The 14,189-nt window shown below is 39.6% G+C and overlaps 1 protein-coding gene across 2 annotated transcripts in view; it reads left to right on the top strand.

Annotated features, from left to right (window-relative positions):
- The window catches only part of BMPER (BMP binding endothelial regulator), a 145,065-nt gene that overhangs the window by 112,795 nt on the left and 18,081 nt on the right, over positions 1-14,189 (top strand). The window contains exon 14 of one of the 2 annotated variants that reach the window (XM_079302622.1): positions 2,327-2,446. The exons of the other annotated variant lie outside the window; for it this stretch is intronic. Within the exon in view, the coding sequence (XP_079158748.1) occupies positions 2,327-2,354 (28 nt within the window). The 3' untranslated portion in view covers positions 2,355-2,446. Of the gene's footprint in view, positions 1-2,326; positions 2,447-14,189 lie in introns of those variants that run through there. 2 annotated transcript variants of the gene reach the window in all.

The following is a 14,189-nucleotide window of genomic DNA, read 5'->3' on the forward strand; positions in this document are numbered from 1 at the left end:
CCAAGAGCAGAGTTGAGATTAAAATGTGAAAATGTCTGGCTCCTGGCCTCAAGCTCAAGTCCTTCTGATGAGATTTAAGAGGTTTCACATATACAAAAAGTATATTGTCTTATTCTTGTCAAAGCACAAATTTTTAAGCTTTCAGAAAAAAGCATTGCTAGTTTTTTTAAAAGGCCAATAAATCTTCTCTACTCCTTTAAGGCCCAGTAGAGATGACAACTTCATTAATACTCCATGCAGCAATGTGTCTTTGGCAAGTAAGAACCTTAAAATAAGTCTAAACCCAGCAATGAATTGAGGCATGGGCTATAAAACACTTGCTTTTGGGGCAAGAGGAGACAACATGCAAGAGAACCCCCACTGAACTCTGTGTTCAGATATCAGAGATTTGGCTGAGGTTTGAAAACCCATTTTTGTTGTTCTGCTCATCAGTCTGTCTACATAGTTTTTTCTCTGTATTAATTTTTAATCCCATTGTTAATGAAAAAAAAATTCCATACTCCTTGGAGTATGGCAAGGTGATGACATAGATTATAGATGTCCTTGTTGTCCTCAAAGGATGACGCAAACTTTCAATAATTTTAAGATTTGCTGTGGTTATACAAAATGCCTTTTTTAATACAAAATCTCATGGACAGGTTGGCATGGGAAATACCCTTCTTGGCCTTGTGTCTGAAGGCAAAGATGATTTCCTGAAAGTATAGAGCAACATCACCAATATATCACTAGAAGCGGTAATCAGAGAAGAACTTAAACAGATCCCACAAAAAAGTGCCTGTTTTATCTGCCATTTGGCTTGTTAACATGATCTCAGGTTCTATATGTTAATTAGGCTGTGTTTTGTCAGCATCTGAAAAATGTAGTTCCCACTATTTGCAGCACAATTCCTCACTTTACAGAAGGACCAAATCTTCACTGCAACCATTATCAGTAAAGGTCTGACTTCAAAATATGCACTAGCCCAAAATCAAAATACATTACACAGGCATTTCAGCCCATTTGAAAGGGATATTTGGTTCATATTCCAGCTCTCCTTTAACTCACCTGCTCTGATTTCCAGATAATTTGTCTCTTTGGTTAGTTTGATCTCTATACAGTCATTTCAAATTGGTGTCCACCCAATTCATCTTGCAGATGAAGAATGCAATCTGTGAACTGTGTTCTCTGCACAGCTGGGTGAGATCACACCAGACATGGTGGCAGAGAGACACCAAAGGAACACATTGCTTTGGCAGGGTGTTCTCTCATGAGCCTGTGCTTTCTCCCAAGATGTCTAGACTGCTGCCTGACTTGACATAATCTATTCCATAGCCATAGTACATATTATGTGGTAGTCAGTGATATCCCTGGCCAGGATTCCCATCTAGTTTTTGTGGCAAGGAATTCACACTTCGTGGTTCTTTTTATCAGCTGCATGCAAACTGTGCACTGTAGCCCCAAGAATTTTCTTCACCTGCCTCATTTATTTCTTTTTGTCTCTCAGTGCTGTTCATATTTCTCTACAAATGATAAAATACTTGGCCAGGAACACTTTTTAGTTAAGGAATACTACAGGAATTTTTGTCAATGTTTTTCATCTTTTTTTCATAAAAGTTAAAATTTTATATGGGCAGGGGATATTTAACTGTGGCACTGAAAGTAATAACATAAAAAAATGCTTTTTTTTTTTTTTTTTCTCTCTCCTTGCAACAGACACAGGCTATGTTCAAAGTCATCCCAGGGTTTAAAATGTAAATTCTCAGAGAATTGTTGGTGAAATATGTTATAGTTCTATAACTGTGTGGGAATGATCAACAGTGGTGAATGTCTAAAAGCTTTTCCATATGACTAGGAAGTTAAGAGTTGATAAATTTCCTCAGTGTTCATAATTAAAACCCAGAAGAAGATATTAAACATTTATTGGTTTCTATGTTGTGGCCAGTATTAAGATTTATTGACTTGATGACCAATATTGACTGGGGGAGACTAGGTCTGATTTTTCCCTTAAGACCTACTAAATCTGGATGGTGACTGAAAGCAGAACGTTGCATGGTTTAGACATCCAGTAGCAACCTATTTCAAGGATAATAACTTCTTTGACTTTCTGAAAGACTCCGATGTTTTTTTCTGATTTTTTTACAATGCTTTAGGAAAATTGGTATTGCAGAAATGCTTTTAAGAGTCTTTTACTTGTGGAAATGCCCCTTTAACATACAGTTGGAATTATGCAGAGTGCATGAAAATGCTGGATCAGCAGTCTGAGGGAGAGAGTTTTGTCTGTTGAGTGGGTACAGTATGAACAACAGACACAGAAGTTTCTTGTGGTGACTTGCTTTTATGTTTCCAGCTCAGGGTGTGACAGCACAGCTTGCTGAAGTCCTCAGAATCATCCCAGTCCTTGACTGTTTCTGAATTACTGCGAACAAATGATGACTTTTGTGACATGAGGTGCTCCTTCCCAAGAAGCATGAAAATGCACCTGAACTCATTCCAAGTCACCACTACTTATGCTTTTGTGCTAAAAGTTCTATCACTTGAAAACATCAGATGCCTGAGAGTTTGAGCCAGGAAAGTCAGAGATCAGAGACTGATCTCGTAAACCAACATATTATGCTGCTATCACTCCTACACACACAACATATGTATTTTTGTCTGCTCCTAACTATTGCCTGAATTATATGCATTGCTAAAAATCTGAACACAGAAATTAATCCCTTGCAAATTCTGACTTGTGGCTGGCAGCATCCTTCATTTTTCAGGCATAAGGTACTAATAAAATGTTTAAGTCTGCTTTCTGTTCAGATGTGAGAAAGTCACCCAGATTGACATGAACCAGGTCTTTGATTCATTTTTGGTTGGTGGTGAAAGTCCTAGCTCATGTCTCAGGGCTCTGGATAGGATGGTATTTCATGAAGCAGCCCAATAACCTGTTGCATTTGTGGCTATAAGAGAGTGGTGAAAAGGATAATGCAACATAGTTCCTTGTGCAATGAGAAGCAAAAGAGAGCTTTATTTAAAGAAACACTACACTATATAGGGTAGTATGTGCAAAACAGAGTAGAAGAGACCCATTGCTCCAAGAAGGCAACACCTCTTTGAAAACGTACTCTCTGCAAAATAACACATCTCTCACAAACTCTGCAGGTGTTTAACCATTGTTATAATTTCTTGTGCTTGAGCAGGCTAAGAAATCCAAGGCTTCACGGCTGCTTTTTCCCTGGTTCCCAGCAGTATCCAACAACAATAACCCACTCAACAATTAGTTCCAGCAAAGTAGTTTATCCAGCAGCTTTTGACACCTCTCTTCCTGGGCAGCTTGGACCCCATCAAATTCCATGTTCAGATTGAATTCAGACTTCTTGGTGACTCAGCAAAAAGATTTGTTATGAGCTGACTGTGGAATGACCAAGAGAGGATTACTGTGGTTATGTACAGTGGATATAGAACATTTTTTTGTAATATTGAGGGTAATATTTGTAATTACAATTTTCGAAATATTGAGCTGCAAGAAAACCAGCTTCTTCTTAAAGTTAGTAGGATTTCTGAAAACTGACAGATGCAGAGATTGGTTTTCAAGGTTTGTATTGGTTTTGACCTCCTTTCCTGTAGAGTCCACTGTCTGCTTTGAAGGGAGAAGTGATGCCTTCCTTATCCTAGGAAAATGCATTATGTTCAGGTAGCTAGTGTTTCTGGCAAACAATTATAACTTCTTACAGAGTTTACCAGAAGCCATTTGCCTCAATGTTAAAAATTTTTACTGTTCCTTTATATATCTTATAAATATGAATGCTGTATTTCTGTGCAGTACTCCAAATGAAAGTGTGAAAGAATATATATTCCTGTTTTTTTGGTTAACACTTTGTTTTCCCCTGTTGTACTACAGGTGTGACAGTGATGGAGGAACACATTTATAGGTCTGTGGGGTGGCTGGAAAAAAGATCCCTCCCAGGGCTATTCACAAAGTGAATCATTAGCCTGACTGTAACAATAAATACCATGACACAGAACATGGAAGGATTTATCCAAAGGTCATGTTCACCCAGAAGGTTTCTCTACTTAAAGAAGCTCACAGCTGTGTTAAGATTAAAGAGTGTCAGAGAACCACAATGTGTATGCTTTTTTCACTCTGAGTAAAATATGACCTGTTTGTCTAACAGCCCCAGGTGAGGGATACTAGTGTCAGGCTGCCTTGGGGCTGTCATATATATTTCCAGTGGGGTTTTAGTGTTTAGGAATTATCTCCTCTTTGATACATTTATCTGACACATATCCTAAATTCCTGCTATGCCCAGGAGGAGAGCTTTGTCCCATCATTCTGACTATTTTAATAATCGCTCAGAAAAGGGAAGCGTAATGGGAACAACTCAGACAAATGACTGAGATCTAAGTTATGTCCCAGAAATTGAAATAGTCCAAATGAATCACTTACCTTTTTACTTGGTGGGCCAGGCTGTGAAGTGACAGCACTTTATCTGCAGCAACAGACAGCTGGGTGTCTCATCAGTGGTGGGCTTCGGTGAAAACCCTTGCCTGAGTTTTTATGCATACATGGAAGGATGCAGTCATCTAGTTCGGTATGTGGCAACACCTCTATGGTTAACCTGCTTCTTCTTTCACTGATAATATTTTAAAATCAGGAGTCGTGTCATGAGTTTAATGCTGATTTAGGAGCAAGAGTTTTGCCTTTAGTGACATAGGGTGCACTGTAGCCCATGCTTGCATGAAGTCTGTCTTTGGTCTATCTTTAGTAGAGTGCATCGGTTTTCTCCTCCACTGGCAACAGTGAGCCTGGCTTGCTGAGCTCAGGCAGGACACCTTGAGCTTTCAGAATCATTCTCAGCAGTGGCAGTCCTCGGCAGATGCTGTGGAAAAACAGTTGTGGCAGAAAAGGATATGGAGTGTTGCTGTACTGAATGTTCCTTGGGAACTAATTGTGGTTATTGTTGCATCTGTGGACAGTAAACAAATTAATCTTCTGACATGTTGCAGAAAACACCAGAGAAAAACCATGAGAAAGTTCTATATAATTTTAACAGTACTTTGTAATTTGCTACCCACAAGTAATTTAATTTTTTGTCAGAGGACTCAGCATTGGAAGTGCACATGTGGTGAACGTGAAGGAGAGAAATCTGTGGGTCTCTCCTGGGTTTCCACTGTGAGTTGATTTTTTTGAAAAACACTTAGGTGGCCTTTTTTTCCTTGTATTTTATAGAAGCTTCAAGTGATCACCTCATGAGAAGTGAGAAGTATTGTGAAGTGCTACTAAGGACTGCACAACAGGTTATAGGCAAATATTTTAACAGTCTAGGAAGAGCTCTTTAGCCACTATTTAGCAGGTTTTGAATTTCCAACTGGTATTAGAAGTGGCCTTTCTCAGCAGTGTAGCCATACTGGTTGTTTGGATCATCTCTGAACCTGCTTTCTGACTCTGAGTCCACATGGTTCTTATGTTGGCTTGATTTAGAGAGTCATATAAATGGTTGTGGACTGTTATAAGAGATTAGTTTCTATGCATGTTAGCTTTTAAATATGAAAAGTTACCATGAAACGCAACATCAGGAAAGAGGAAAGCACCGGGGCTGAACAGGTGTCATGTTTCTGTTTTACTTCTGAAAAATCTAAGATTATATCCCAATTTCACAAGATAAAATACCTTAAATTAGTTGTCTTAGCCTAAGTAGAGCTCCTAGGGGACCTTAATCAAAGCAAAACATGCAGCTTCTGACAGAAAACCCAGAGCTTTTTGTTGTTTTTAGGATTTTTTCCATTTGTTTAATACAAAAGTAATTCAATCCTAGTGGGGAGCAGTCACTGTAATGAAATATTTCTCTGTGCTATTATGATAATATTAAGTAGAAAATCTGTAAGCAGTGCAGTGATACTTTCAGCTGTAACCTAGTTAGACACAGGAAAAGACCAGAGTCCCATTGTAAGGAAGTAATCCCTTTTCTTCAAGTGGCCCTGGTTTTTCATTTTAACTCTCTAAATCTTTTTAGGAAGCATAGTATTTTTTAAGCATTCAAGAGGTGGCTGGTGTTTTGGAGGCGAGTGAACAGGAGGCATGAGGCTTGGTCCCAGCTCTGTCCTGCATCACATATGAACCAGTTCAGGCATGCAACAGTCAAAGTCTCAATATCTGAGTGTGGAAGGTAAAGCCTCCAAAATCAGAAAGAATTGTTTGTTAAGTGCTATGGTAGAGTCTGTCCATCTCCACTGACCTTTTGGTGCAGGTGGGTTATCAGCTGTGCTGAACATTGGCTGCCATTTAAACCACTGCCCATCAGTGCTGAGTTTTGCAGATGCGCCCATTACACCAAAGGCTGAAAATATGTGCCTGAACCATCCAGGCAAAAAGTACTTCAAAATATATCTTTATTCTCTGTCTCTGGTGCTCTATCTTTATTGATGCATGCTTGGAAAAGAAAAAAACATAATAAAATCTCTCTTTAGAAAAAGATTATGGAGCATTGACCTTCTTCTGAACTTTATGTCATGGTTTCCATGACAAACTGCTTGGTGCAGTTTGAAATCTCCTGATGTTTTATCCATTGGCTCAACACTGCAATTTTCACTTTGTCTTCATTACCCTGTTAGTGGGCAGAGATCAGGAATATTCTTCTGGAGTGGCTTGTGCTGCTGGGTTTAGGTCTCCAATGAACCAACCCAGCAGCTTTGCTAATGTCAGTGTTTTCTGTTAAGCTTCTGTGGGAGTGTTGCTGCAGAGTGTGTTTCATGGAAGACAAGTTGGAGAAGCAGACTATAAAGTTTATATTTGCTGTGTTTTTCAGTTTGATGACTGGAGAAGAGAGGTTAGCACCAGATTTCAGAGTCATTGTGAGCTGGGGGTAGCAGGGGAGTCCAGTGCTGAGGGCCGCAGTTGGCACCTTGATCTAGCAAGTGAGAGGTATTTGCCACTTAGCAGATCTCTGGTGTCTGCATTTCCTGACTTGCATGCTGTGTGATTCCTGTGATGGTTGGAAACAGCAATAAAAGTGAATTTAGAATGAAAAGATTTCATTCTGACATGTGGTCTTTTATAGTGCCATGGTTTTCCTATGGAGGTTTCTGGGAAAAGGGCTGCTCCAGGGGTCAGAGGTGTTTACTTCATGTTGTAGGAATTTGCACTCCAACCAGAATATGAAGCTGTTGGAAGTTCCCTGGAGATAAGACCATGAGTGTGACTGACAATGCTAAGGGGATATCTAAATGGAGAAATTTACTTAGACTGTGGTGGTGTAAATGGATATTTTTACACAGACTGTCCCTTTGCAGGGGAGAATACACAGAGAGCTAGGACTGCTTACTGCCAGTTTCACTGGCTCTGGGAGTACTCTCAGTACAAGCCTGTCACAGGACAATTTCTGAAGGTGTCTTCCATCTTACATCAGCTGTGGTTCAGACCTTAATGGCACATTTTTCATCTGTCTCATTGCAGGTGAGATGATTTGCTTGAAGCCACCTCAGAAAATCACATGTCTAGGATTAATAAGAAAGTGTGTTTAAAGCCTAAATCTGCATGCAGTAGATCATAGGGCCTGTGAGTTCTGCTGCATAAAATAATAGAGGTATTTTGGTTGGTAATACAATAATATTAACAATAAATATAAACAATTATAACAGGGAAGAATTAGTGCTCTTAGCCAAGTTCTTCTATTTAGCCTTTAACCTGATATGTCCCTGTTTTGATTCATGAATGGAAAAACATCTCTGGGTCACTTAATTGCACAGAAAACAGGAAAAAGAAAATAGGTGCTAGTATTGTCATCATGGTTGATGAAGTCTAGCCAATTTGCAGATTTTTCACAAAGTTGCTGGAATACTGATGCTGTTTTATTTCAGATTATAATATGGGATAGCACTTGCTGCTTCTCTTGTCAAGAGAAACTCTATGTTTTGAATGTCATGACCCCTCATGACCCCCTTTTTGACCTGGATAGCTCAGGCCTGATTAATCTAAAATGATGTTGCCAAGACGTTGGGCCAGGATCTGGTAAGTACTAGAAAAGTAATAGAATAACATTGATGAGGCACGGGCATCTTCCACCTCTGAGCATATTCCCCATTGCTTTTGGAAGTCAGATGCAGCAGACTGTGCTATGCTTCCCCCTGCAAAGGGCTGGGATTTGGAAAGGCCAGTTAGCACATCTGCTGTGCTTCAGGCAGCATCAAAGGAAGCCCTAGGAAGCATGTGTACCCCAGAAACGTGATTTACGTATCACTCTGTGGTCACAGAGTGTGATCTGTGCATTTATTTGTCCTTGTGAATGCATTAGAAGGGGAAATAAAAAATGAGAGAGAGGCTCTGCTTCACTCAGATGTTTGAAAGCAATGAAACACCTTGCAAGACAGAGCAATGGGGAGGTCAGGAGATGGGGTCAGGGCCAGCTCTGCCATTTCCCCACTGCTGAAGACATGATTTGTGAGTATGTGGGACAAATCACTTCCCAAACTGTACCATTCCTGTGCCTGCCCATAACTGGGACCCAGAGGGAAAGGTACAGGTTCCTTGGTTGGGAACTGCCTTGAACTTGGAGGGAGCAAACTCAAGACTTTGCATCATTTCCTTCTTGCATCCCACAGATATGAGGTCTGACTGTCAATGCATATAATTTAGCAACTGCCTCTGGTTTGAATTGGGCCTATGGCTAAAAGCTGTTTGCATTCAGTTAGCATTATGAAAGTTGTGTTAAATGAGATGGGGACTTCCCTCTGTTATTGGACATTTATATAAATAATTAGCAGCAAAGTGGTATCCTCAGAAGAAGCTATGTAAATGTGCTGGAGTTGTTTCTCCACCTGTACAACTGGATCATTTTTAATGCTGTGAAAATGCATTGCTTCCCTTCATTTCTTGTTAAATGGGAAATTTTAATGATAGGGTTCTTATCTTTCCTGTGTTTTGTAAGTGCAAAATTTAGGATTTTTTGCAAGTTAAAAAGTACACAAGGTGCACAAGCTTAGCAGATAACAGATGGGGAGAAATGGCATTTCAAGCTAGTCTGACTTTAAAAATATTTGCTGTAATAGCCCATGAATGAAGGTTTGAGGCTCCAAATTGCCCACTTACTTGTGTGTAAAATTAAATAAGGAAACAGGACATGGTACAATGAAATGCTTCTGAGGCTCTACCTGCTGATCTCAAGCATTCAGAGCTGCTTGCTATGATTGCAACTTCTGACTGGCATAAAACCCACCAAGTGGTACAATGGCTATTGAACCCTCAGGGAGTTCATGGTGCAAACCCACAATGCATTTTTGTGTGACCAACTCCCTCCCCACCTTGCAATTTGCAGTTTTTGGAGCACATCCACAATGTATTTCAAATTTCCTCAGCTTTGGGATGCTATTTGAGTGTAAAGAGATTCTGTTTGAATGTAAAGAGAAGAGTGCTTTCTGAGAAGAGGAGGAGCAGCTGAGGCAGGGAGGGGATGGGAGGACTCCTTTATCTGGCATTGCCATGAAAGTAGTTGAGTCAAGGCCTGAGGTTAATTAACTATCAGACCAGCACAGCTGCCTGGTGAGTGTCCCAAACTGACTGGCTGCCTGGCTGGAAGATGCTTCATCCCTGGCTCTTTGGTGCTGCTTGGCCAAGCTGCTCCAACTGGGCAGCAAGGGGCTGACTCCAGCCACACAGTCCTGGGCTCCAGTGTCCCCAGATCAGAGGTTTACTTTTGCTTTGTCTTTCACAGCTCTTTTTTTTCCTCTTGCTACCATATTTCTAAAACAACGGGAGTTCAAAGCAGGGTTCAGAGAAGATGTGGTTTTCATGTGATTTCTGAACACGGATACTAGCTCTGTGAAGGACCAGATGTGGAAGGGTTAGGGGGAACAGACTCATAAATTATTGCTGCTGAGACTGTGATCACATGTAATATCATTCCACTGCTGAAAACAAATATAATGTATTGCTGCAAAGCCAGGTTTGGGGTTAGGAAAGTTGGGTAGAGATTCTTGCTTGGGGCTCTCTGTGAATCTTTGCTCTTTCTAGTGAAACTGAACTGATTTATGGTTGTGTCTGGAAACTAGAAGTGGCCCAACATGGATCCAGAGGCAAATGTTCTTAAAACTGAGTGTTCCATTGCGCATATGTGCAGATATCCATATGGGGAGAATCAGTTTAGTTTGTTATTAAGTTGGAACAGATGTCAGGCCTGGGATTGCAGATTTCAGTTCTTCTCCTTGTCTTGTGGAAACAATGCAATCCTATCATTTCAACTGGTGAATTTGAGCTAGTGTACAGCTTAGGTCTCAGCTTTGTTACCCTCTGAGCTCTAAGGCTTGTCTGAACTGAAGAGCAAAATACAATTCACATGTTATGATCATGGAAAACTAAAATAGAAATTGGTGTTGGGTGCAAACATTGACACTTCTATGGACAGGAACCTTAAACCTTACTACTATTCTTCTAAATGGGTCAGACTGTGGGAAGCTTAATACCACATATCAAAAAGTAGATGAACTTATTATCTGTGTGATAGAATTGAAAGTGAAGGATTTTTTTAGGACTTAATCTTTCTATTCACTATTTTGAAATACGGCTAAGGAAAATCCTGTGTGAATCAAATGGACATAACTAGTATAAAAGAGAAAAACTAATGAATGTACATACTGAAAGGGAACATTTTATTCTCTCCAAGTAATTTATGCCATTTTATGGTTTATTTGCAATGAAGTAGTCAGTCCTGGCAGGATAGTGAGTTACTTGGCACATTTGTTCAGTTGCATCCATGGAGAAAAGAAACAGCTCTTTCTGGAAAAACGTCAGTTTGTGAGCATGAGAGAACATTTTCAGAGCTGGTTGTGTAGGATGAGACGTCAGAAGCAGGTGTTGGTGGCCAACCATACCTGGCATTACAGACAAACAGAATTTCACCCTGGGCTTCAACAGGCATGGAGTTATACCAACACCAAGTTTTTCTGGAAAATGTTTACCATGAAAGAGCCTTTTCTTGAGCCAGGCTGTGTCCTCCTGTAACTAGATGTTCAAGAGAAGGGAGAAGTTGGCCTGAGGTTAACCACCACATGCCTAGCTGGGACCAACTCAGAGATGGTGAATGTAGAAATGCTTAAAATATAATCCATAGCCAAAGCTAATGCTATTTCCTAATATCCAAACACCCCTAACAATTTCTTGTAAATACAATTAATCATGTCCAAATCCTAGCTAATATTATTATTTAACTGTAACATCAAAAAGCCGTAGTCATAGGTTAAAGTGTTGGTGTCAAGCACATATTAGAATCTCCTTGCTGCCCTCAGAAATTTAAGTTTTAAAGATGTATGTTTGTCTAGCTGTCAGGACAGCCTGTTCTGGCATTTCTTTGCTAGTACTGAACTTCATTTGATAAAGAAACAGCCTGCTTCACTGCCACAAGTTTCTCATCAAAGCACTTCCTCCACTAACATTTTAATGGGATTGAAAAGTATTAAGAAGCAGAAAGAGGGAATCATAATGGGGTGTCTGTAAGACCTGTCTTCATTTGGTATATGTTATGTTCTCCAGATTTTCTTCTTGTTCTTAAGGAATATAGTCATATCTCACTAACTCAGCAGAGTCAGGTTAGAATGCTGTTTACATGGAGTACCCTGTGGGGTTGAAAGCACACGCAGCAAGAAGTTTGTTTTAGGACTTAGTACATGGCATGCTGCCTTTGCTGCCTTGGAAGGCAGTGCTGTAATATAATCATCAAGATGCCTTATAAAAACAGATCTGAAGGAGTACAAAGGAAAGTTATTTGCAATGCACAGCAATGCATTTTATTGAGCATACACAACCAAGAAAGGTATTTATCTGTACTTCTGAGCACATCTAGAGCCACCCCTACAAGTACACACACGTGAAAGTCCCCTCTTCCAATGAGAAATTAAGACCAAAGACTAACCACATAAAAATTAATGTGACAGTTTGCATTAAAACTAAAGGGGGGGGGGGGAAGGGAGGGAATGTTAATACTATGTCTGAGTTTCCTTTCTAAACATTTAATTCAGACCACCTCAAGTCTTCCTCCACTTTAACTACATCCTTTTCATCACTTTCATTGAAAGTTGTACATTTCTGTGAGAGGATATACAGGTGTTACTTTTCATTCTCGCAGCGATGGCATTTAGTGCAGGATGAAATAATCCTACCATTAAATAAGAAGCTCACAGTGGTGTTGTGAAGCTTAATTTGTTTGGAAAATGCTTTGCAGTATTCAGATAAAAGGCACTCTGGATATTCAAAGTATTATTACTGCACAGCTGGTGGTCTACATGCTGCAGATGTTTCTTCCATGCTGTTGCATGGTTACTTATGTGGCTTCTTAGTGCAGATGTTCATGAGTGAGCATGCACAACCTCCTCTGCTGATGTTATTTGACACGGATTTTACTGCTTCTTGACTTTTGATCTTAAAATCAATATTCTTTTACTGGTGAGGTGCTACGTGTGTGTATGACTACACCCCTGTTGGTTCAGCCCCCACTGCAAACAGCAGCATCTGCAGATATTTACTGTGGGCCTTTCTCTTTAGCCTCCATTTCCTTCTGTGGCTTTTACTCATTCTCACAGTGTTTGACTCTGGGGATTCTGACTCTTCTGTTAATACTCTATCACCATCACTCTCTTCATGCAGACATGATGATTCCCTTTGTACTCTTTGCCCATATGGGATCAAGAATTTCATTTCAGCTTGATTCTTTCTTTCCTTGGCTGCTGCCACTGTTACATAAATGGATCTCTGAGAATTTCTGGGCTTGCCATTCACAATCTCTCTAAAAATATCTGAAGATAAGATGAACTTCTAATTTCTTCATGTTCTGTGCAAGTCTTTATTACAAGTGGAGAGAATTAAGGTATGACTTCAGCTGAAATCCATGCTGAATGTCCTGAACGTGTGCAAATCTCCATGGCTGTATGATTTCATCAACCTGTTTGGTGAGAGAACTAGTGCTAAAATTTACCTTCCTCTTGCTGTGCTATATTTCCAGCAAATGGCAGGATATATAGTCTAATACAAGGGTGACTGAGTAAACAAGATTTTTTTCTAACCTCAAGTGCATTACTGACCTAAGAACCAAACCTGTACACACACACACACACACATTGCACACAGACAGAAAGAAAAAGTGCAACCGAATGTTCTGGTTAACACAGACTTTATTTACAAGATTAACATGGAAGACAGAGAGAATTTGGTACAATATACTGGTGCATTTGTTCTGATAAGTATTTAAAAACCAAGTTTTCTAGGCAGTGTATTAAAGAGCCACAGTCTTGCAGCTTAGAGGAATGAGTCGTGGCCTTTGTGAGAAGGCAAATTCTTAAAGCTGACTGCATCTAGAAAAATAACTTCAAAAAGAGAAATCCTACTACTTTCTGTAGCATTTAATGCAGAATTCAGCATAAATCATAGCAAAAGGCTCAGTCTTTACCTGTAACAATTAGATCTGAAAGAAAGACAGGTTGAGAACAGTAGACCCTAGCTACATTACGAGGAGAATTGTATCTTAAAGACTTTCTCATTCCTCTTATCTTTAAATGCGAAAAAATTTGTCAGTGCTCATTAATTCATTTAAATTACATCCATGGAGACTATGGCTATCTTTAATACAGAGAACTGATAGGGTTTATGCAGATGTATACTCTCTGACTCTATTGAAGTGTCACATCCTTTCTCTGGATTCATCTTGGTAGGTATAATTTTCATTCTGCCTTCCTAGTGTCTCTGAACAACAAAATTTGCTACACTTATGTGTAACAGGATTTACTCCACATAATTTCCCCACTATTGTTGCTCTAAGAGGACAGATATATGGTGTTGCTACTTGTCCAGATTTCCATATTTTTTTGTCCTTGACTGCTGGTACTGGAGTTGTTCCTCTTCTTTTGATGCACCTATTTCTAATATTGATGTATTCCAGTATCACTGGAAGGGTAGACGGAGTAGAGAGGGAAGGGGGAAAGAGGAAGTGAAGGAAGCAAGTACTTCTAATGTTCTAATTATGCACTTCATCTTCCCTGTTTCATGACTAATACTTCCTCCCCTCCTCTTATATGTTCCTTTCCTCATTCTGGTTAGGAATCCCAGCTGAAATTGAGTCATCATATTGGTAACACTTGGATTCATGTAATTTTATTCATTATGATATGATCATGTGTGATTCGCTATTGCTTGATAACAAAATATTATTTTACACATTATAAAAATTACATAAAATCACTGGCTCCAG

The sequence above is a fragment of the Erithacus rubecula genome, assembly GCF_903797595.1.
Source record: "Erithacus rubecula genome assembly, chromosome: 3".
In the NCBI taxonomy this organism is placed as follows: Eukaryota; Metazoa; Chordata; class Aves; order Passeriformes; family Muscicapidae; genus Erithacus; species Erithacus rubecula.